The sequence below is a fragment of the Antechinus flavipes genome, chromosome 2 (genome assembly GCF_016432865.1).
Source record: "Antechinus flavipes isolate AdamAnt ecotype Samford, QLD, Australia chromosome 2, AdamAnt_v2, whole genome shotgun sequence".
NCBI lineage: Eukaryota > Metazoa > Chordata > Mammalia > Dasyuromorphia > Dasyuridae > Antechinus > Antechinus flavipes.
In genome coordinates, this window is record NC_067399.1 from 570843419 (window position 1) to 570869269 (window position 25851).

The following is a 25851-nucleotide window of genomic DNA, read 5'->3' on the forward strand; positions in this document are numbered from 1 at the left end:
GTTTCTGATAAAAATCTGACATTTAGAATTGATGGACAATTGACATACACATAACATTAGGAATAACTTGCCAATAAACAAGTGGGCAATGTTTGGAATTGAAGGCAAAGATCTGAATAAACAGTTCTCAAAAGAAGAAATACAAATTATCATAAAAACTTTATGATTTCACCAGTTTAAGGAACTCACAGTGAGGAACTTCTGACAATGTTGCTTGCCATTTGCTCTGCAACTTAGTATTAAGACAGTTGCCTAGGTCACTGGGACTTTCCACAATGTTCATAATCACTAATAATAGAAATTAAAATGTAAACAGCATCCTTGTCCAACTCTGCTTTGTGGCCATATATCTCAGGAAAAGCCCCTGAAATCTGGGCACCACGGAAGCTTGGTGCATGGGGTCCAGGACTAGCTTCTAATTTTGCATCACCATTGTGTGGCTTTGAGAAAATTATTTCATTTCTCTGGACTACATTTTTATTTTCTGATTTGTAAAATGATGGGAAACTATGAAATCCTTTTCCATCCCTAAAATTTAATAATGATTTTTATTATTCTAAATTACTAAGCCCAGTGCACTTCCAGTATTGAGGGAATGAGAGAGGGCAGGCAGTGTTTCTTACTGCTGCAGGTACAGACATCCCCCACTGCTCCATCCTTCCTCCCCAATACACCCACACACTGCTTTCTTCTGGGCTCAGGGAGAAGGAGCAGAAGCTTTGCTTTCTCTGTGGCGCGGGCGGCTCCACAGCAGCCTGACCAGAGGGAGAGAGGGAGGAAGGGAAGGTAGGTAACTGGGTTTGCGTTGCAAGAATCGAAGAAGGAATCTCAACTGAGGAATATTTTTCTCTTTCTACATTTTGCCTGCTCCACTTCCTACCTCCCCCACCTCTCAACATACACCTCAGTTGTGGGGAAAGGGAAGTAATTCGACGTCACTGATACCGACATTTCATTCACCAAATGCTGGGGGAGGGGGTGGAGAAGAAGTTCTGGGTAAGTCCTTCTGCCTTTGCAAAGCCTCGGGGAAGCAGTTGGAAAGCAGCCGATGCTCTGCCCACTACTGCCAGACTATGCCCCCAAGCACTGCTTAGCGATCTGCAGAGACAGTGGGGGAGGAAACAGGCTCTCCCCACCTTATTGAGAGCTCCTTTTCTCAGACCTCTCCCCAACCTGGCCCAAGATTTAATATTTGGCATTGATGCTTGACTCAGGGTATGAATCAAGACAGCCTCACCAAAAAATTGCTCCAAGTAAGGTAAGAGCTATCCCTTCTCCGGAAGTTTTTTTTTTTTTTCTTTCTTTTCTTTCTTTCTTTCTTTTTTTTTTCTTGTTTGAGGATGGAGGCTTTATAAAGACTGGGAGAGGAGAGCTTTCTGAAAGGTAAGATAAGAGACAGGTAAATGCCTTGGATGTGTGGGTGGTCTCTTAGTATTCTTTTCTCGACATTTTGGAGTGCCCAGAGGCTGCTTCTAGTTTAATTGTGGTCAGAGTTCAAGCAATAGGATGAAAGACAGCATTTTTACATGAAAAGGCTGGGAAAACCCTTAAAGCCCTGGATGCCCCCACACATAAACATACAGAGGCACAAACCCACTCACTCTGCCTTCTGGGAGGTATATATGACACCCACAGTACATTAGATACTCACACAGATCCACCCAAGATCCTCTTTCAACACTTTGAAAACCCACAGAATACCATCATTAACAGAGTTCAGGACCGTGGACAGGTACACAGCCTTGTTCAATGGGGAGAAGCTTGGAATTCCAGAGGATTTTACTGGTTCTCTTTTCATCCAGTTTCTCCTACTTTAAGGGTGAGGCCCTAACCATGTAACGTCGCAGCTAACTTAATGAAGGATTCTAAAATTGAAGGAAAAGAAAGCAAAGAAACTCAATTTGAAAAATATTTAAACCCTTTGAATAAACACCCTCTTATTTCTTCCCTTCTACTTCCCATTATCATAAAAGGGAAAGGTTGCTCATAAAGGCACTATTAGGTTTCAAGAAGTGGTTAATTATGTGGGCTCTGAACAGTCTTTCTTAGCTTTGGTCCATAGATTCAGAGCTGGAAAGAACTTCAGAGTCTAGTCCAGCCCTTTCACTAAGAAACTTAGGAATAGGAAAGTTGTGATTTGCCCAATGTCACACAGGTAATAAGTTTGATTTTAATATAAGTCCTCTAACTCCAGAATTAGTGTTATTTCCATTTTGCCTCATCATAGTCACATTGAATTTTGTTTTTAAAACGAATTAATAATGCAATGAAAAACTGAAAATGAGTTGAAGGTTTACATTGAATTTGGTTTTTAATCCAAAATGTTATATAATTCCTTATGTGGAAGTTTAACTTGCTTGTTTACAGTTACTAAAAAGTCCAATTAAATAACAACAATAAAACAACAATGTTGCTTATTCTCTAGTGTGCTGCACACTAGAGAATGACTAGTGTAATGACTAGTTCAAATGACTGAAGACTTTGAGATCATTTCATCAAATCATATAAGTTCTAGTGCATGGTTCATTTCTTTGAAGTTTTTGTTTTTCATTTTCTTGGGGGTGTTTGTGAATAGTCTAAATAGATAAGTCAATATTATTAAATAAACTTGTTATCTAATCTATCAATTAATATCTCATTTTATTTTCTGTTTCAGAAACATGGTGTATATTAAAAATGGCAGTGAATGGAACATAAATGGAATATAAATGGGAGGGGTAAGTCAGGGTAGGATAAGTGTATGGCTAAATGTATTCCTTTAGTAAATATCCAAAAATAAGCTCAGTGATTGAAATCAATGTAAACTGGTTTTAGACCCAGCTCAACCACTGTAGACTTTGTGTGACTTTTCACAGATCTCAACATCTCACAGTCTTATTTTCCTTAGCTGTACAGAGTTTTACCAGTTCATTATGCTAAAGGATAAGACTGATATATGTGAATTTTTTAAACTATAAAGGACAATAGAAATATGTTATCACAATCAGTAAAAATAATGATGATTCATATGAATTAATCACTTTTCAACACTGAAATGAAGTTTTTTTCTAAATGTAAATATATTCTTATCTTCATTTAAAGTAGCATGTATGTGAATATTGGTATCATTGAAAGACTAAGAGACCTGCTGATCCATTATTATATCATCTTAATGCATTGTTCTTCTGATGATTGTATACACATGCAATTCTTATGATATTATCATATGAATTGTATTGCAGTAAAGAAAAGGATTTTATCAAGCTCACACAGAAATCAAGCTCACACAAGTCATCAGATTTAGACCATGGCATACTTCCCCCTATACTTTCTTTTCTTTTCTCTTCCTTTACTTATGGTAAAGTGAAATGTACAGAGTTGACAATTGAAGAAGTGAAGTCAGAAATTCAGTAATGATGAGGGTTATGAGTCATATAATGTGTTTTCTTTTTTATATAGCATATTGATTATGAAAAATGAAGAATCTACTGTCAATGACAAATTTAGAAACCTGGAGTACTAAAAGGAAGAGCCCTTCTCAGATCACATAGAACAAAGTGGAAAGACAAAGGGAAAAGTTGACATGTTGTATCCTCTGGGATAATGTTATTTACCAAGTACCAGATATGAAGTTCATTAAGGTAATTTCTTGTGATAGTTAAATCTCATACCACTTTTCCTAGATTTTACTCAGATTTGGATTCTTATTTATTTATTTATTTTGGTAAGACTTATTTTAACTACAACCATAAAGTCATACTTCCCCTGGATACCTATTTTAGAAATTGGTTTCATAGTTCAGTTGTTTAATGATGAATTCTATCAATTTGTGATGGTTTAGACACATTAAAAACCTAAACAATTGCAAATTACACAAGCAAAACTATTATAGTTTATCTGCAGTTCTGTCTATAAAACATTAATGTCAGTTTTTCCTAGGTAATTCTGTTTAGTTTTACATGTACTCATCTTTTTCAGTAAAGAATTGTAGTAATTAGAAGACACTAAAATTTCACTAATAAGAAAAAGATCTATAGTTTATAATTCAATTTAAGAACTTCAATTTAAACCTCATTTGACAGAGTGTCAATGACAGCATTGTAATAACACTTGATGTAATTGTTTATGTCATCCATGGGTACATATAATTGTAATCAATAACTGCTTATGTATATGTGTGTATGTATATGTGTGGTACTATGAAAAGAATACTGGTCCTAGAATCAGAGGATCTAAATTAAAAACCCACCACTGATGATTATTTTCTGTGTAATCTTGAGCCAGGCACAACTTCCATGGGTCTCATTTTTTCATATGTAAGATGAGGGGGATAGATCAGATGGTCTTTGAGGACTCTTCCAACTCCTGATCTATGATCCTATGCTATTATCTTATTATGCATGTAACTTTTTAGCTTAGGGAATGTTTTCACACTACATATAATAAACTTGTAAGGGGGAGGGAAAATATTATCATCCCTTTTTGATAGATAAGAAAATTAAAACTCAGAAAAGTTAAATTCAAAGTCATTTCAAATATTGAATTGAATTTCTGTTTTCTGCATTACTTTTCTTATTGAAGTCATTGTCCTGACTATACATAAAGTTGTTATAGTTTCAAATGAGGTAAGGAGGGATAGATAGATAATTAAGTGGATAGAGTACTAGACTTGTAGTCAGGAAAACCTGAGTTCAAATCCTGCCTCAGACACTTACTAGCTGTGTGATATTAGACAAGTCCTTTAGTTTTTTTCTTTATTCCTCATATTTATGAGATAATTCATACAGTGCTACAAAATGCACATATAAGATATTCACATAAGATCTAGATCTCTACATTGAGGTCATGGAGGCTATTTGATCTAGCCATTTATTATTATTACATATATAAAAGATGATGTGAATTGGGTAGAGCTACATTGTAGCTGGCCAGTGACATAAGACTAAACATATGTCTCTTGCCTCACAGTACAGTTTTCATTTCATACCATCACACAAGATTGATAGAAAAGAATATTGCTATAATAATCATTAGATTTGTTAAGATGTATTTCAGGATTCAGATTTTTTTAAATTAAAGAACAGCAATAAGACTTATGCTCCTGGTTATTCAGTTCTTTAAGAAAAGGGTGTTAAATTTAATAAAAAATGGGTGCCACTGTACCATGTGAAAGAATCCCTATAGATAGCATATTGACATAGAAACCCATATGTTAACACTATTCCTATTCTATTAGTTTTTATTTATTTTGTTACATATTTCCCAATTATATTTTAATCTGGTTTTGGTAGATTGCCTGCTGGCTTTGTGTTTGGCCCCTCTGGTCTAGGGATCCTGAAAACAGTTAATGATGAAATATTTATGAAAAATCTCCAACTCTAGCGAGATCATTTCCCCATCCTCATTTCTATTGTTTCTCTGTGCTGTGATTCTAAAAGAAAAAGAAATGGTAACTGAATATATAAGTCTCTTAGAATTCTACCAATGGACTAATCAAAGAAGTTTAACATGACACCACTATGACTTGAAGAATCACACTGTAGGGAGTAGTAAAGAAAAAGACTAAATCTCTAATGTGTCTAGTCTACTCGAAGTAAGGAAAATTATATAGAAATTAAACTTAGATAAACTCAGATAAACTAGAGAATATATGGATAAGTTCCCTAATTTTTGAGAAAGAAATTAAGACCCAGCGACATGAAATGATTTAGTTAAGATTACAGACAACATTTTGACAAGGGCAGGGCACTTAAGAATAGAACACATGGTAGGAACTTATAAGGGGTAATGGAGAAGTAGGAATCAGAAGGAAAACACTGGCTAATTTACAGTGTTGAATGGTGCTAGAAAGGAACTGATTTGCCAAGTCAGATCATTTGGATTTGAGAATATAGAACTTAGAGAATTTTAATTGAATGGTTTTCTTAAAATACATGGTATTAGAAGAAATATTTTAGGAAATAATAAGTTCTTAGTTACTAACCAGTTGTGTGGAAGTGAAATGACATTTGACTTCAGTTTTGTCAAATGAGAGTGTTAGTCTCAATGACTCCCAAGGGTTCCTTTCAGATCCAAACTTTTATGAACAAATTAGAATAATAATTTGTAGTACTGGTTTATAGATATTCCTGGGTGTCATCAATTATAGAGATATGACTACATAGATTTATTTAATGGTTCAAAATTTATAAAATTATTTTATATATATTTACATATATATGTGTGTGTGTGTATATATATATATATAAAATCTCAAATACTGTTCATGCTCCATTAGGTATTTTCTAATATTATCTCAATTTTACAGATGAGGAAAATGAATCATAGAGAGATTAAATGACTTGTCAAAGGCAGCATGATTAAGATTTGAATTTAGGTCCTACTGACACCTGTGTTGTCATTTGGTTTTCAAAGAATATGAAAGTATAAAAGAAAAAAAATTAAACAATTTAAGGTGGCTAATTTTGATTCATTCAATTGGGCATTTGGCTTATGCTTGCTTTTTGCCCTGTCAGTCTATAATTGAAGTTATTCAAATATGGAGAAAGAATAAATATTCCTTTTTAGAATTGAGCCAAAACTATAATACATTTCTCTTCTCTTTGGGACAGTGATTCCTATTAGCCCTAATATATTCTTACATCAATATGAATAAGGCACTGCAACTTTGAGTAGCACATAATTTATTCCTGTCACATTTGGGAATGATGAAGTGATTTTGGATAGATTTCATGACAAAGAGGAATCTTGAAAAAGGAATGGTTTTTCCTTAGGCTTCTAGTAAAAAATATTTTTCTTTAACGTCAGCTGTTTCCAGATAAAAGTAAGCGCAAGTACAAAATATTTTCATATGGTCCCTATAATCTTTGGGGAATAAGAAAATGTGAAAATTGCAGAAGTCATCCAAATCAGCCAACAACTTTTCTAGTACTAATTCTGTCTGGGGTTGCAACAAAAAGGAATTGAAGAACTAATGAATAAGGGAACCTTCAAATTATCTATTTAATAGAGAGATTATACCTTATCAAAAGGCGGTCCTTTTTCTTTGTCTGTGTGTGTGTGTGTGTGTGTGTGAGGATAGGGAATCATCCACTCGTCAGGCAATAAAAACTTGGCCTTATCCAAAAGAACAGGCAAAAACAAAAGATGAAAAATTCAGATCATAAGAAAGGAGAGCCCTGAAAATATGGATAAGCAATTTAAATTGGAAGCAGAAAGGAATGGAGATAGGCAGGTGGCCTCAAAAATAATAACGAATATGACTATAAAAGAAAAAGAACTGTGTATCTGGTTGGATAGTCACTAAAAGAAAATCACAAAATGAAAGCAATAAAAAACAACAGGTAATAACATGATACAAGAAACTTTTTGTTTGAATTGATATCAGTGTGATAAGAATTTGAATCTGCATACACACTAAGTTTCCCCATTTTAATCAATTAAAACATTTCAATTGGAACGGACACATTAAGGAAGCAAATATAAATAGAATGTAAAATGACTCGTGGTTTGTGGTTATCAGATTTTTCAGAATCTGGAGATCCTGAGTATGTAGATATTTAGCAGAATGGCATCTTTCCCTACCTACCTCCTTTCTTCGCTACAGTAACTGGGTGAAAAATTCATATACCATATTATGAAGAACAAAAGATTTTAAACCCAGGAAACTCCCCACATTTTCCTATTTACAGAAATATTTCTGTCTTTCAACATATAATTTCTAAGTGTCCTAATGCAGATGGATTTATCAAATTTCTTTGGAAAAGTATTTAAACCTAAAATTGTCAAGAATTTAGTAAAAAAATAAAATAAAATAAAACAACAAACAACCAAATTCCCAAGTCATTGGTAAATGTATTTACTTGCATTCATAAGAAGTTGTCTCTAGCACACACCACCAGGCATTTTTCCTGGTTAAGAAACAATCAAAGGCAAATTGAGTAAATTTAATGAAAACATGGAAAAAACCCTCAACAACTCTGAGACAGATTAGAATCAGATAATAATGGAGTGGAATGAATAGTGAGACTAATAGTTTATTATCCTTTGTCCTGAACTTATTTCTCCTTCTGACTTCTCTATTTCTGCCTGTTTCTGCCTCTATTTCTGGTAATACTACCATTCTTCTGGTTTTCCATGATTGAAACTTAGAAGTTATTTTAGTCTCCTTCCTGAACCTCACTTTTCAAATCTGATCAAGTAATAAGCACCGTCAATTTCTTTCTGACTCTAATACCCATCTATTGTCTTTCTTTTCTCACTTATATCACCTTAATACAGATCTTCATTATTATTAATATAGTTATATTAATAATATTAATATAGGATTTCCCCCCGTAATTTTTCTACACAGTCTTCAAGTCCTTTCAGTAATCTTGACTTGTATAGATCTGTTCATTTCACTGTCTACTAAAAAAAATTACAGCATCTTAAAGCTGGAAAGGACTTCAGAAGGCACCCAGCTCAACCCACAGTAGACTGACAATTACCACCAACATATTTAGTCATCTAACTTTCATTCAAGACTCTAATGAAGTTTTTTTTTTTCCTTCTCCTTCCCGCCCTGTCATTTTACTTCTGGATAGATCTATTTGTCTCTCTGTCAGAATATTTTTTCTTACATTAAATTAAATCTTCCTCTGCACCCTTTACCTGATGCTCCTGATTTACTCTTCTTTGGCCAAACAGAAATCTAATTCCTTTTCCAAACAAAAGTTCTCTAAGTCCTCTAAGAAATATATTTAATTCTTTATTTGCTTGGTTATATCTCCACAATTCTTTCTACTTATTCTTCTGTTCCATGAACTTGAGATCCTTTTCCATATTTATTGCTCACCTCTGGACAGTCTCCTTAAAAATGAGATGCTCAGAAAGTAATACAAGACTTTAGATAGGGTTTGGCCAGGGAAGAATGTTCACAGTTCTGTTGTTACATAACCTTTCTACCTTCCTCATTCTGAATACCATTAACTAATGCAGTTTTAAGAACCTAGGGTCTTTCCTGATCCCCATTTCTCCATGAGGACACACATCAAACATTGTCCATTGTAACCACTGAATGTTTTTACATTAGCTATCATCTCATCATTGAAGTAATCAGGAAAGACCTCATAAGGAATATGATGCTAGAGCTGAGCTTTGAAACAAAATAAGAAGTCTGAGATGCAGAAGTATGGACAATCTATACAAAGGCATGAAGATTAGAGATGGAATATCATTTTTGAGGAATAGCTAGCAGGAATAAATCACAGAGTATATGAAAAGAAGTAACATATCCATAGATGTATATATATAAATGGAGGCTAGATCTAGATTTTTAAGCTCTTTGAATATAAAACAGAGGTAGTTTTATTTTACGCAAAAGTAATAATGAGGGACTGAAGTATTTTGATCAGGGGAGTTACAAGGTCATATCTATGCGTTAGGAATATCACTATGGGATGACTAATTGAAGAGAAGAAAGGGAAAGATATTTTCAAGAATGAATCAAGCAATCAATGAATAATCATTTATTATTATTTTATTAAGTGTCCACTTAATTTAATTTTTATTTATTAACATTTTTATTTATTTGTTTAAATAATTATTTATTATTTACTTAACTTTAATAAGTATTTTCTATGTATCTGGCAGTGTGTTAAGTCTTGAGGATTGAAACAAAAAGAAAAAAATAGTCCATTTCCTTAAGACACCCACAGGAGACAAAATATATAAATGAGAACGTACTAGATGATTTAAGATTATATGGAAGGTAACATTAGAGGGGATGACTATCAACTGGAGTGGGAGGGGGAGAGTCCATGAAAGATCTCATGGTAGATGTAGCACATGAACTGAATCTTAAAGAAAGCCAAGAATTCTAAAAGTCAGAGATTTTTGAGGTAGCATTCCAAGGAGAGGAGATAGTCAATCCAAAGGAGGAAAGGGGAGAGAGAGTGTTATATTTGCAGATAGGGTAGTAGGGCTGTTTTTAATGTGTTTGGAAGGAAATAAACTGTAAGAAAACTGAAAAAGTAAAAAGTATCTAGGTTGTGAAGATCTTTAAATGCTGAAGAGCAAGACTTTATATTTGATCCTAGAGATAAGAAGTCACTAGAGTTTATTGAATAGAGAGATATAGTCACAATCAGATTTATATTTTAGAAAATCATTTTGGCAGTTGACTGGAAGATGTATTAAAGTGGGAAAGAGATTTGAGGCAGGGAGACTAATTAGAAGATTATTAGTTGAAAGTAATGTGAAAATAAAGATGTCATTATTTTCAGAGGTGTAAAATTTGGCATTCTTGTAGAGAATGGACAAGAAAAGTGAGATGCTTGAGTCAGGTAAACCATATAGGAGGCAATTATAACAACCAAGACGAGGAAATGTGGGCCTGCTTGGAATGGTGATTGGATGAGTAGAGAAATAGGAATAGATGAGAGTAGTATAGATAACATAATAATAAAAACAACAAGACTTAAAATTTATTGTATAAGGGAAAGAGGAAGGATATAAGAAGTTAAGAAAGGTACTTTCATGAGCCTTCTGAGCTGTGGTAACTGAAAGGAAGTGATGCTTTCAACATAACTAAGAATTTAAGGATTAGAAGTTATTTTTTATAGAAAAATAATAAGTTATGATTTGGACATGTAGAGCTTGTGATTCTTTCAAGACATCTATTTGAAAATGTCTGCTAGGTAGGCATGAGGGACAGAAGAGAAAACAGCACTAAATATTTAAATCTAAGAACTATTTCATAGAGATTATAATTTAAACTTTGAAAATAGAGAAGTCTTGAGAGTCTTACCTGCCAAAAAGTCGGGAATGATAGAAATTACAATAGTCAAGAATTACAAAACACTTTCCACAAAATAAAGTCAGATCTAATCAATTGGAAAAATAGTAAGTGCTATTAAATATTAAGTGACAATACTACCTAAATTAATCTAGGTATTCAGGGCCACACCAAACAAACTTCTGAGAAATTATTTTATAGAGCTAGAAAAATAATAACAAAGTTCATCTGGAAGAACAAAAGGCCAAGAATTTCAAGTGAATTAATGAAAAAAAAAAATTCCACTGAAGATGGCTTAGCTGTAGTAGACCTAAAACTATATCATAATGCAGTAGTCATCAAAACTATTTGATACTGGCTAAGAAATAGAGTAGTCGATCAGGTTCACAGGACAAATATAGTAATATATTAGGATTAGTAATATAATAGGACTATAGTAATCTAGTGTTTGATAAACACAAAGATCCAGTTGTGGGGACAAGAACTCACTATTTGACAAAAACTGCTGGAAAAATTGGAAATTAGTACAGCAGAAACTAGGCATTGACCCCACACCCAACACTCTGTACCAAGATAAGGTCAAAATGGGTTCATGATTTAGACATAAAGAATGATATTAGAAGCAAATTAGAAGAATGAAAGACAGTTTACCTCTCAGATCTATGGCCAAAGAAGAACTAGAGTACATTATTGAATGAACTTTTTAACTTCATCTAATCAAAATTATCCATTGATAATTGAATGCAAAATGGATAATTTTGATTAGATGAAGTTAAAAAGTTTTTGTACAACAAAACCAATGCAGACAGGATTAGAAGGGAAGCAATAAACTGGGAAAAAAATTTGTATTCAAGGATTGTAATAAAGGTCTCATTTCTAAAATATATAGGTAATTGATGCCAATTTATAAGAATTTAAGCCATTTTCTATCTGATAAATGGTCAAAGAATATAAACAGACAATTTTCAGATGAAGAAATTGAAACCATTTCTAGTCATATGAAGAGGTGCTCTAAATGACTATTAGTCAGAGAAATGCAAATTAAGACAACTCTGAAGTACCACTACAAATTTCTCAGATTGGCTAAGATGACAAGAAAAGATAATGACGAATGTGGGAGGGGATGTGGGAAAACTGGAACAGTAATACATTGTTGGTGGAATTGTGAACACATCCAACCATGCTGGAGAGCAATTTGTAACTATGACCAAAGGACTATCAAACTGTGCATACTTTTTGATGCAGCAGTGCCTCTACTAGGCCTGTATCCCAAAGAGATCATAAAAAAGGGAAAGGGACCCACTTGTGCAAAAATGTTTTTGGCAGCCCTTTTTGTAAGGGCAAGAAACTGGAAACTAAGTGGATACCTATCAGTTGGAGAATGGCTGAATAAGTTATGGTATATGAATGTTATGGAATATTATTGTTCTATAAGAAACAATCAGTGGGATGATTTCAGAAAGGTCTGGAGAGACTTACATGAATTGATGCTAAGTGAAATGTGCAGAACAAGGATATCATTTTACATGGCGACAGCAAGATTATACAATGATCAATTCTTATGGACATGACTCTTTTCAACAATGAGATGATTCAGGCCAGTTCCTATGGTCTTGTGAAGAGAGCCATTTGCACCCAGAGAGAGGACTGTGGGAACTGAGTATAGGTCACAATATAATATTTTCACTCCTTTTGTTTGCTTGCATTTTGTTTTTGTTCTCTTCTTTTTCTTTTTTAACCTTGTTTTTTTCTTGTACAGCATGACAATTATGGAAATATTTATAGAATTGCACATATTTAACATATATTAGATTACTTGCTTCTAGGGGAAAGGTGGGAGGAAGAGAGGGAAAAATTTGGAACACAAGGTTTTGCAAGGGTGAATGTTGAAAATTATCCATATATATGTTTTGAAAATAAAAGGCTTAAATTAAAAAAAGAAAGTAGAAAAAGCCATAGAGAGCTTAGATAAAGTGAATTTAGATTTTTTTAATAAGTAAAGAATTGGGAATAGGACATGGAAGATGAGCCATTAAAGGAGTCTGAGGAGGAGTCACAAAGGTAGGAGAACCAAAAGTTGATCAGTGTGAAAAAATCAAAACAAAACAAAATTACAAAACTCAAAACCCAAAGAGGATGAAGGCTGATATAGAGAGAAGAATAATCAGAATTATCAAATGCATAACAGTCAAGAAAGATTAAGAGTAAGATAAGGCCTTTGGACCTGACAATTAAGAAATCAGTGGTAGTTCTCGAGAGAACAGTTTTAGTTTTGTCATGAAGTCAGAAGTCAGATTGAAAAGGACCAACAAGTAAAATTCAGAGGCAATAAATGTAGATTTTTAAAAAAATGAGTTGGGTATTAAAATGGAGGAGTGATATTAAAATGTTAGTTTAAATTGATTTTTTTAAAGGATGGGAGAACCTACAATGCTTTCCCTCTATTTATTTCCATTTAAATTTAGCTGAAAAGTCACTCTTCAAAGTAATTCTCCACAGTAGTTATATGTATTTATGCCTTATTTCCTTCTAATTTATAAAAGGAAGGTTTCGTATATTGTCTAAAGTATGAATTCCATTCCCATCACTCAACACAATGCTTTGTATACAGGAGACATTTAAAAATACTTGTTGAATGAATGATTTTTTCTTTGCTCCCTTCTCTATAACAACTCTTTAAGTAGGTACAGCAGATACTATTATGATCCCATTTTACAGATAAGAAAACTGAAGCCAAGAGAGACCAAGTAACTTGCCCAAGATCTTAGGGATAGAAAATAGGAGAGTCAAGATTTGAACTTATGCCTTCTTAGTAAATTATTCATTAAGGCATGGTAGAAAGAATATTGTATTTTAAAAAAGAGGACTTCAAAGTCTATCTAGATTCCCTATATCACCAATAAATTTTGTTGTTGAACCATATCTGGGACTTTATATGAGCAGTCAAATCAGACACGATTAAAATATGCAATTATTCCAGTTAATCATAGCTAGCATTCAAGTCTTTAAAAGATTTATAAAGCTCATGTGCTTCAGGACTTACATTTTGAAAGTAATAATATCATGAACTATCATACATGGGATGCATGATCTATTGACCATATCTGATTTTATTGTACTTAGGTCAATTCAAGTACAACCAATTTTTATTGGTAATTTCACTTTGTCTTCATATTTTCATCTTATTTTTGTGTATTTCATTCTCTTATGTCATTATTCCATTCTGCTTGACCCTGTTCTCTAAGGCTAGTCCCCTGACTGCAAATTCTAGTAGGTACTGTCATGATGGAATAGCTTTGAGTATGATCTTGGTGACAGATTCTAGCAGCCTGCTGAGTTCAAAAAGGCTAATTACTAGAAGGCTGGTTACCACATAACGATTTTTTTAAAAAAAAGTTGTTACTGCAAATTATGAAGACAATCTCCTTATGAATCTATTATGATCCGAATCACTAAAAGATATAACCACACTGATGAAATTATAGAGCTTTTAAATATTGGATTATTTGATGCTATCTTCTATATTGATCTACTAATGAAACAGAACTGCGTCATCTAGCATTAAGTGAAAGAAACTAGGTTCCCATGAAATAAATGAATAGGCTTTTGCATAGCACAGTGGAATTTTCATTATAATAAAAATATTGGGAAGAATCCGCAAGGTGACAGTATTAAAGAGAACACAATATGCACTAAACACAAGATCAAACACCCTTGCAGATGACACAAACTCCCTTCCCATGGCATAGGTTGCTTTAAAAGTAAAATATGAAGGCAGAAATTGACCAAGAGTAGTATTAAATGCTACCCAGTATAAATTAGATGAATTAGTGAGTGGTTTTGTCAGGGAAGGTACTAACAAGCTTGCTTTATGAAGTACATGGGCACAAATCTCTCATTTTATATAAGAAAAATTTTAGGCTCAGGATTGGTGGAATGATTGAAGAATGTTGAGCCTATGTATTGTTGGGGACATGAAGAGAATTAAAAATGAGTTTATGGATTCGATAACTCCCTGATAAGAAATACTGAGAGATAATCTTCCTCTCAGAAACTTGTGAATAGGACTACATTTTATTTCTCTTGATTTTTTTGCAACCTAAAAAAAGGAGCGTTTACTGCACCAATAGAGCTACTCAGAATGTTGTGTGAAAAAGAAGAGAATTGTGACATCTGCTGGAAAAGCAGTGAATATTAGATGGAAATGAAAGGACAAGAATCATGAAAAAAACCTAAATGTTTTAATTTTTAAATAATTTTTTAAAAGTTTTATATATTGTTTTTTGTCACCTAAAATTTTCCCTACATCTATTCTTATCCCCCCTTACTCTAGAGAATTATCTTTTATAACAACAATAACAAAAGAATAAAAGGGGAAAAAGAAGTAAATATTATCAATATATTCTAAAAAATCCTCACATTATGTGCAATATTTCACAAATATAGAGTGCCCACTTCTGCAAGGAATGAGGGAAGATCTCTTCTTATATTTCTTCTCTAGAGTCAAATATTATCCTTATAATTTTTTTTTTTACAACATTCATTTTCCTTTGTCTTATTTGTTCTTTAATTTAACTATACTAATTGTTCTCTCCATTTACATTGCTATAGTCATCATGTATATTATTTCCTTGTTGGGTTTAGTCATTTCAATCATTGCGACTTTTTGTGACCCTGTTTGAGGTATTTTTGGCAAAGATAGCTAGGTGGTTTGCCATTTCTTTCTCTAGTTTATTTTATACATGAGGGAATTGATGTAAACAGGGTTTAGTGACTCTCCCAGAGTAACAGTTAGTAAATATCTGAGGCCAGATTTAAGGCCAAGTCAGCTTAACTCTAGACCTAGTGCTCTAGAAGCATATATATATATATGTATATATATATATATATATATATATATATAATATATATATATATATATATATATATATATATATATATATATCTTTGTATTCACAATTTCTTGTCATTTCTTATAGTGCAGTAATATTTCATTACACTTTGCATTTTACTTCCCCCTTTCCCCATTTTTATCTTATTAGGTCTGGTTGCTGACATTCCATTAATCTGGATCTGGTAAAATGGATGAAACAACCGAACTGAGGACGGATGGAAATTCACTCTTAAAGGCTGTATGGCTAGGAAGGCTTAGGTTGACTAGACTCCTATTGGAAGGTGGGGCCTACATCAATGAAAGCAATGACAAAGGGGAAACGGCCCTGATGGTAGCTTGCATCACTAAGCATGTGGACCAACAAAGCATCAGTAAGTCCAAGATGGTCAAATACCTATTAGACAATAGGGCAGACCCGAATATTCAGGATAAATCAGGAAAAACCGCTCTCATCCATGCTTGCATTAGGAAAGCAGGAGGAGAGGTAGTTTCCTTGTTACTGGAAAATGGTGCTGATCCTAGTTTAGAAGACCGTTCTGGAGCTTCGGCTCTGGTTTATGCCATTAATGCTGATGACAAGGATACTCTGACACATCTCCTGAAGGCCTGCAAGGCAAAGGGAAAGGAAGTGATCATTATAACTACTGATAAATCATCTTCAGGCACTAAAACAACTAAACAGTATCTTAACATCCCACCTTCACCAAAGTTGGAAGACAGGCAATCACCCGCTTTGTGCATGTCCCCATCTGATATTGAATTAAAGACACCAGGTTTGGGATCTCCACCCAGAGAAAAGGAAGATGATTTCTTTAGCCTTCATTCAGGGCGTTCAAGTGGGTGCCATACTATCAAGGTGCCCAGTGAAGCCTTATCACCCACCAGGAAAGTTGGCAACCTCAAAAGAGCTCGCTTGCCCCAGTTGAAGAGGCTACAGTCAGAACCCTGGGGTTTAATTGCACCATCTGTGCTAGCAGCTTCTTCTCATCAAGAGGAGACCAAAAGCATCTGTACAGATGATGAAATCATCATGGGCATCAATGAATTATCTTTCTCCAAAAGGGCTCCCCTCTCAAGGAATAACAGCATTGAAGGCAAAGACTCTGCTCTCTTCCCCACTGTCACTGACCAAGTTTTAAAGATCCCATCCACTTCTGCACCAGCATCATGGAAAGCAGCCTATGAAAAAAATCAGCCCATCCATCAGCGCCTAGCCAGAAGGAGCACTCTTCCTGCTGATCAAGATAATTCAAGCATTACCACCTCAGCATCAGCCTCCATCAAGGATTCAGCTTCTCTCAGAAGGTTAGAAAATGGTCACTATGATTCAGAGATACAGCTCTGTGGTGATTCACCAAATTCCATGTCACTTGATAATGGTAAAGTACCAATAGATCGGAAAAAACTCAACAGCTCTCATTTGGCTTTATTTAATGGCTCTCGGGAATCTCTTGATGGGGTGCCTAGCACTTCCCCAGGCTCGGTTCGTCGTAGGCCTCCCAATTTGTTAGAAAGACGGGGTTCTGGAACTCTTTTACTTGATCATATTTCTCATACTAGGCCTGGATTTTTGCCCCCTTTAAATGTGAATCCGAATCCACCCATTCCTGATATCAGGTCCAGCAGTAAACCATCTTCTCCACTTGCTAGTGGCTTAAAACCTATGATCCCTGTTGCTCCAAATTCACCAAAGAGAGTTGATTTAAGAAACAAAAAGAAGCTTATCAGAAGATATTCTATGCAGGTTGAACAGATGAAGCAACTGTCAGATTTTGAAGAAATTGTGACCTAGTAGCTATATTTTAGAATTCTTTTTCAAAAAAAAAAAATCTAGGCAATTTGCTAAAGAAACTATCTTTTAGAACAGTACAATAATGTAGATCATTGCTGCAAAAAATTCCTTAATGTTATTCTATTGCTGCTTCAGAATAGATACATATATGTGTATATCCATATACACACATTAATATATAACTTTCATATATACATACACATATATAGACACACACATATGAATGATGCTATTCCACCACTACTGAAACCATCATTAGGTTTTTAATGATCCTCTGTACCATGCAGTAATTTGGATTTTGAGATGATTTAAAAATGTTTTTTGTTCTGAATGAAAAACCTTTGAATTCTGAAAGCAACATTGCAAAAATAGTCATTTGAGCCAGTAATTCCAATCATTTTCTCTTTGTCAAATAGAAAGAAAACAAGACTTTCAAATACTGAATGAATTATGTTGCGTCTAATGAACTTATAAAGTGCCTAACAAGAAACCGAGGCTTTAACTTTTGTCAAAATGTGCAAAAAGTTGACACAAAACCCTTATGTACTATACTATATATCTAGGTCTGTGTGTCCAAGTTAAAAGAATTTGAAGGGGAAGTGTTCTCTCTTCCAAAGATTCCAGCACTGCAATGCTGCATGTCATTATCTTATAAGTTGCAGTCATACTATGGCAGAGCTCTCTTATAAAATTGCTCATTACTACACTGATTCAGCAATACAACAGGTCACATGAAGCCCCTAGAACATAACAAACCCAAATCCCCCAAACCTGATTTATCAGTTGATAAATGAGGGTAGTATTAGTCCCCAAAACCCACCATTACAGCATTATAAAAGGTTTCCTTTGTTTTAATAAAACTAGGATTTTGCAGGTTAAGTGTGAAGTTCCTACACAACTTTGCCATCAAGAATTTCTCATTTGGAAAGTGTCTTGGTCCAAGAAAATGTAGGGAATTGCCCAGAACAAGGCTTGATGGATCTTTGTGTTCAGTATACTACATGGTCAAAATCAAATGGAGAGCTGATAATTTTTTAATGAATGGAGCCTATGTCCATAGCTAATCTAGCTGTAGGATCTCCTTTATTGACCAGGGCATTTCAGGCAATATCAGTTTAGCTATTTGAGTGATTTGGCTGCTGTGATGCTTTGGGAAACTCATTCTGGAGTCCAAGGACTTGGACTAGTATTCTAGCTACATAGCCTACTGTAATGTATGTAAGATGCACGGTTTCTCTAGAATGCACTTTGCTCATCTGTAAAAATGAGCAGGTTGGAATAGGAGACCGTTAAGATACTTTTGAGTTAAATTTATGGTTCTATGAAAATTAGACCTGGGAAACCTAAAACTCCCCCTGTTCCCTCTCTTAAAACAGAATGAAATCAACTCACGTGAAATGGTGCTTTGCTTTTCTCCTTCCTCAACCTTTCCCCTTCTTTCACTATCCCAGATGGTGGCATTGCAGGACTTCAGATTAAAAAATACTTGGCTATCTTTCCATTCTACACCTCCCCACTTGGTGCTTGGACACAGTTATTTCCCAATTTAAAAAAAATTTCATGCTTAAGGAATGAAAGAAAAAGAGAATAGAAAGTGGTTCAAATCTATCATTACTGAACCACTTAGTTTACCATCAGTATTTACTATACATCTTGGAACAATAGAGGCCTCTTGAATACAAGTGTTCTTGTATAGTCAAGATCTTAGGCAAAGGAGCAAATGAACATAATTAGTTAAAGTTATAATTCTAAAGAGTGAGTACAGATAACTATTATTCCTAAATCCTTTTTTAACAAAAAATGTTTTGTAGCACTTTAATCATTACTGTTGTTAATGTCAGTTAAGTACTCATGTAATACTCTCTAGCTGTAAAAATAACCAGACCGAAGCATAAAAAACCCCTTTTTAATAGTGAGGCAGTTTGTGGTGAGAGAGAGAGAGAGAGAGAGAGAGAGAGAGAGAGAGAGAGAGAGAGAGAGAGAGAGAATGAACAGGTTGGTCTGGGAGCCTTTCTAACACTAGACTGTGTTACCCTGAACAAGTCACTTGATTTCTCTGTACCTCAAATTTCATCATCTGTAAAATGGGGATAATAACACTTTGCTACCTACTTCAGATGATTATTATGGGGATAGCACTTTGTGAATCATAAAACTCAATATAAATGTGAGTTATTAATAAGAATAGATGTTTTAGGGAACACTCAGAAGATTAACATAGTCTAAATATTCACCTGGCTACTTTATATTACTTAATATAGGTGAAATATTAGACACAGTCAACTGTATATTAAGAATAAATTATTCATTTCACAAATACATAGTAGGAAATGTTCTCTAGTCATTTCTTTGCCTATATCAGCTGCCAAATATTTCTCTGGGCTATATTTATAAAACAGCCTTCATGACAGCCACATCACATTCCATTATTACATGAAAATGCATTAGCTGACCTAGACTGTTCCAAACCACCGCCATCACCACCAATAAACCACTCTGCATAAACCAGCAGTTTTTGTCTGTGTTAAACATGGTACAAGAACATCCTTTTGAAGTATATTCTAGATTTAAATATGCTTTTTAGGTCAAAGGTGAGTGTCTATTTTTAGAGCCTTAAAATTACTGTTTGCATTTACTACATACTGTAATGTCAATATAGAATAAATACCCTTGAGGTTATAGTGAACTCCAGGTCTATTTGTGTCTCTCTCAAACTAGATTCCAGATGGTGAATAGAAAGTCTATCAGTCCTTAGCTTACATTCATTTTTAAGACATTCCAAAACATTAATTTTTTTACAACGGACCATCAATTTATTTAGGAATTCAATAGAGAAAATGGTGCCCTTGACAAATCCAGGTTGTGTTCTGAGCTTCCTTACATTCTGTATTTTGGGACTTTAATATGTGCCAGGTACTACTTGCTCTTATTCACTACTGCATTTCATTATATTATTTATTTGGGTTTTATATTGTGCAAAAATGATGTTTAAGTAATCCATGGGACTGATTAGACATTTCTAGCACACTAATAAAGGGTTTAATACCATTCTTTGATATTAAACTCCCCTTCTCCCCCTTTTTTCCTAATGAAAATCCAATTGTAAAATCATGTATAAAATGAGATTGACATTCCTGGCCAAAATGTATTAGTTTTTACACTTTAAAATATAGAGGTAACATAGAAATTATAACGTGATTAACAGGTGTCATTGTTGGAGTTTCAAATAAGCATACAGACACACACAGATGCAATTGATGCCTTGTCACAAACATAGTCACTTAAAGATGTAAGTGGGCAGCTTTATCACAAATATGAATTTTATCTATGATAGCTAATGGAAGAGACAAAGAAGACATAAGAAAGTCTCAGGATATGAAGGCATGGAGAAATTGTGATGTCCTGAGAGTGGTACTATTTACACTGATGAAATCATAAATCCATTGTCATCTTGGACAAGTGAATTGTCAGTCACTTGCTAAGCATTCAGAATACAAAAAGAGCAAAATACAGAAAAGATTTCCTGTTCTCAAGAAGCTCACACTCACTACTAACTTCTAATAAGCCTCACTTTCTACATCTATAAAATGAGTGGGTTGGACTAGATGGCCTCTGAGTTCCCTTAAGGTTCTTTAAAAAGATTTTTAACATTTCCTATGATTAAGTCTATCATTTTCAATTTGATCAGCATTCCCTGTCTTATATTTTATCAGGATGTAGTCTACTTTTCAGCAACTGGTGAAATAATTCAGAAAAAAAAATGTCTTAAAATAACTTTTTGGGGGACATCACCATGATATGGGAAGGAAAAAAAATTCTGATTGACAAAATATTTGATTTATGGTATTAAAAAATCATCTTATTGAAAAACTAACAATTTAGTTACCTTTTTGTCTATGAGCAATTTTATGTGTTGCAGAACTGACTGAATATATTTACATGTTCTTGATTTCCTCATAGCATAGATGGATAGAAGTGAAGGCAGTTGACAAGGATAATAGTGCTGTATGGAGTACCTGAGGACAATTAATGCTTTTCAATCATATTCATGGGAAATAATCACTGCCTAGACACTGATTACCATTTTCTGAAGCAAACTGACTTTTTTTTTTTTTTTTTTCTGACTAATATATTCTCCTGCCAGGAAGCACAAAACTTAAAGGTTTTTTTTTTTTTTTATTTAAAAAAGATATAATTTTATTTAATTAGTTTTCACATCCTAGATCCTTGAAAGATAGAGTTTTACTTGGATCCTGTGTCTAATGGCCTTAGCAGGAAGATTACTTCTGAACTTGGCTTGAACTATTCAACTATTTCCAAGCACCTGACTAACTTTTCCCCAGATCACTATTGTTATTTTGAATTTCCTACCTGGAATTACTGTACTGTTTTTGACTTTATATACATAGATACATTTCTTGCCCAAACAGAATTCAATTTAATCCTGAGAATAGACTACTTTAATTTTCAGAAGAATTCCTATGTTCTCTGTTTTTTTAGGTCTCACTGGTGGCTAGCAAAAATGGCTTTGAATCACAGTCTTTCAGATATTTTGCTGTTCTAAAAGTCTTGTTTCTCTATGACGCTAAAATGGTGGATAAAGCAAAATCTAAGTTTTGTTAATACTTAAATGCAACAAGTCATGTTAACTTTGCAGAAAGATTCAGAGCATCTATACATAAAACTACTAGCTTTTACATTATTTTTTTTTACCTCTCTACTTCTAAAAATCACAAATTCCTTGAGAAAAGAGACCATGTTTTATAAATTTTTGCATTCTCTGTCATGCATTGCCTATTGTTTACAATAAACATGTAAACAATAAATACATGTTTATTGAATGAATAAATGAATAGCAGTGATGGAATTGATAGCCAGAAAAAGCTGGACTTAAATGAGCTCAAAGGAGCTCATTCTATAGATTTCATATTTTCACTTTTTATTCAATTGAAGCTACAAATTTTTTAGGTTTCACCAAAATTTATTTGAGATGCCCTGGGTTTATAAGTATGTTCTAATTTGTATGGAATCTTTGCAGAGTTGCAGCTTGGTATGGTATGGTTTGCCCATTTGTTACTTTAAGGATAGGTGTAATACTGATAAAGCATTTAGCATTTCCTTAGGGAGAGATGTAAATGTAAAAAGCCTATTTCAGGGAATGAAAGAAAACAACATCCTATAATCTAATATCTGTTCATATCAACATGGGGGACTCCACTGGGGATTGATTTTGTAGTTCTTTTTTCAAAGAAAGGATTGCTGAGTTCTTTGGGAATCACAGAAACGGTGCACAATAGAACTAGTTGGATTACAGTCACTTAGGGAACAGCTGTGCCTAAAAGACTAACTCAGGAAAATTTACCCCGAGGAAACACTTTTGAGATAAGGCGATAAGTGAAAAAAGAAGGGAGAAGAAACAAGCAAGTACAAAAGGAAGAAAGACTGAAACAAAAAACCAAACTAAACCAAAACAAAAAAAGTATTTCCTGGAGAAATGGCTGCCTTTGTAGCATTCTGGGGTTATGTGGGCCAGCACAAGACTGCTAGCCCCAAATTCACTGATGCAGGCAAATTTTTCCAGATCAGCACACTTTTTTCTTCAAGATATCCATTGGCACAGTTTTACTCTCTTCTCAGTCTGGATGCCATGCTCCAAAGAAGCCCTAGTTATCACTCTTATGGTAAAGTCACTGAATATCAAACAAATAAAAATATTTTTATTGTTTAAGATGGATTGCAGCAGAGGATAGTTATATCATCACAGACATAATTTTGTAATTATTAGAAGATCTAAATGTAACTTCTCTATTTTCAAATAATTTGTACAAATCATCCTGACACTGTACATGTTTATGGAAGGCATGAAATAGTCCTTGATCTAATTTACTTCTTACATTCAATTTCTTCATCTGAAAAACTGCTTTAATACCCAGGAAAGATTTTAGAGATCATAGAATTCAAATTAATCAATTAACAAAGGAAAAAACTGAAGGTCAATAAGGTTATTTGCTTAAGATCAAATAGATAGTAATAGCAGAATGAGAATTTCTACCCATGTTCTTTAGCTTTAGGTCAATTTTTTTTTTTTTCATTTTTTCTTTTCATCTACCATGGACCTTCTCATTGTACTACTATGCAAAGATTTGGGACTAATGATAGGTTCATGGAAAGCCATTGGACTGGAATGAAAAAGTCTTGAATTCTACATCTACTACTCTCTCCTCTCTTTCCTCCCCCCTTCCCCCCCCCCCCCCGTTTATTTTAAGTCTATCTTTGGAGAAGTCTATTAAACTCTCTGGGCCTCAACATCTTTATTTATGTAAAAGGAAGATGGGGACCAATGTCTTTTGGCAGGAAAGAAATTTCCCAGAGTCACTCTCCTGTGCAACTCTGTGACTGATGGGGGTCAGACTGTGACTGACAAACAAGACTTCCTCTTCTGAGGGGAAGCTGAAGTTACAGCCCGACACTGGGACTCAAGAGCATGAACTTGGGAGTGAATTCCTTAGATGGGTTGAGCTGCCATGGGCCTAAACAGGTGTGGTTTGATATTGTACTGAGAGATAGAGAGATTGACAGGATTAAAGGAAGGTAGATTCTTGGTAATTGCTGAAGTGGGGAGAGGGGAGAATTCCTTACCACAAAACAAAAACAAAAGGTGAACAAAAGAGAATTAGTAATTCATATTTTATAACTTCCACAGCAGGAAGAACATGGTTCCAAATTATATAAGGTAAATGAGCTAATAGTCTTGGTATATGGGTGGCAATTGTGGGACAAGGTAAGTTTTGAAAAGAGTAGGTCATCAGCATTGTCAAATGCCACAAGGAATTAACTGGTAAATTTTACTTGATAAGGATAGTGGAATGCTGGGAATAGAAAGCAGATTGCAAGAGATTAAAAAAGGAATGTATAAATGGATAAGAAGAAAATATCTCAGATAAAAGTTTGATGCCCAAGTCATTTGTATATGAAATTGATCGGAGTATATAAAAATGAGATTTCTTCCAGTAGATAAATGGCAAAATAGTTTAACAGGCAGTGTTCAAAAGGAAAAATGTAAATTTGAAAGTCATAAGAAAAAATGTTATAAATTGATAATGACAAATAATTCTAAGTTTCCATTTCAAATTTATCACATAATAAGCAAAGATGAGAAAATATGCAAGTGGTAAATGTTGGACAGGCTGTGGGAAGATAGGTACAATAATGCCATATTGTTGCTAGAGCTGGGAATTGGTACAGCTGTTCTGGAAAACATTAAATTAGATATGTCACTACATATTATATACATTTTTTTAAAATAACTTTTTATTGACAGAACCCATGCCAGGGTAATTTTTTACAACATTATCCCTTGCACTCTCTTCTGTTCCGATTTTTCTCCTCCCTCCCTCCACCCCTTCCCCCAGATGGCAAGTAGTCCTATACATGTTAAATAAGTTACAGTATATCCTAGATACAATATATGTGTGCAGAACCGAACAGTTTTCTTGTTGCACAGGGAGAATTGGATTCCAAAGGTATAAATAACCCGGGAAGAAAAACAAAAATGCAAGCAGTTTATATTCATTTCCTAGTGTCCTTTCTTTGGGTGTAGCTGCTTCTGTCCATTTTTGATCAATTGAAACTGAGTGAGATCTCTTTGTCGAAAAAATCCACTTCCATCAGAATACATCCTCATACAGTATCGTTGTTGAGGTATATAATGATCTCCTGGTTCTGGTCATTTCACTTAGCATCAGTTCATGTAAGTCTCTCCAATCCTCTCTGTATTCATCCTGCTGGTCATTTCTTACAGAACAATAATATTCCATAACATTCATATACCCATAGTATACATTGTTTAATTTAATACTACCGTTAAATATAACAGGGAAAGTTCCTAAGGAAAAAGAAAAGGAAGGGAACAAGTTGGGTATTGTGCTAAGAGCCTTACAAATATTATCTCATTTAACTTACAAAAATATTTATAGTAGTAAAAAAAAATGAAAGTGAGTACTTGTTGATAGGGGGATTGGCTGAATGAAATTGGGTCATTTAAATGTAATGGAGTAATATATTTTAAAAAATGATGAATATGGAGAATTCAGAGAAACTTAAGATTTCTGTGAAATGAGGAGGAAAGCATGAACAGAACCAGGACAATTTACATGATGACTACAGCAATATAATGACATTGAAAAAATTTGGAACTTTAATCAATGGAGTGCCCTATCTTGCTACCCATCTCTTACTGGAAATCATACATGGTCAAGGTATTGATTTATGCTGTTTAACTGTATTTATTTGTCACAAGTCTGAGTTCTGGTGGGAGGCTGAATGGAGAGTAGATGAGAGTTAAGATTTTAAATTTTAAATCTATACTTTTATGATTTTGTAACCTCAGTGTGTTTGGAAGTAGACAGG

The 25851-nt window shown here is 34.0% G+C and overlaps 1 protein-coding gene across 2 annotated transcripts; it reads left to right on the plus strand.

Annotated features, from left to right (window-relative positions):
• The first annotated feature begins 704 nt into the window (after positions 1–704).
• On the plus strand, positions 705–17936 carry ANKRD34C (ankyrin repeat domain 34C). Of its 2 annotated transcripts, none has more exons than XM_051981144.1 (4): positions 705–786; positions 2657–2717; positions 3439–3620; positions 15799–17936. In XM_051981144.1, exon 4 carries the CDS (start codon positions 15838–15840, stop codon positions 17440–17442), a length of 1605 nt encoding a protein of 534 aa, XP_051837104.1. In that variant the 5' UTR covers positions 705–786; positions 2657–2717; positions 3439–3620; positions 15799–15837; the 3' UTR covers positions 17443–17936. The 2 variants fall into 2 exon arrangements, with proteins under 2 accessions (XP_051837104.1, XP_051837103.1); XM_051981143.1 differs by lacking the exon at positions 705–786 and adding an exon at positions 803–1258.
• The last annotated feature ends 7915 nt before the right edge of the window (positions 17937–25851 follow it).

Excerpts from the sequence above, each read along its gene's own strand:
- ANKRD34C (XM_051981144.1), top strand. The coding sequence starts at position 15,838 with ATGGATGAAACAACCGAACTGAGGACGGATGGAAATTCACTCTTAAAG.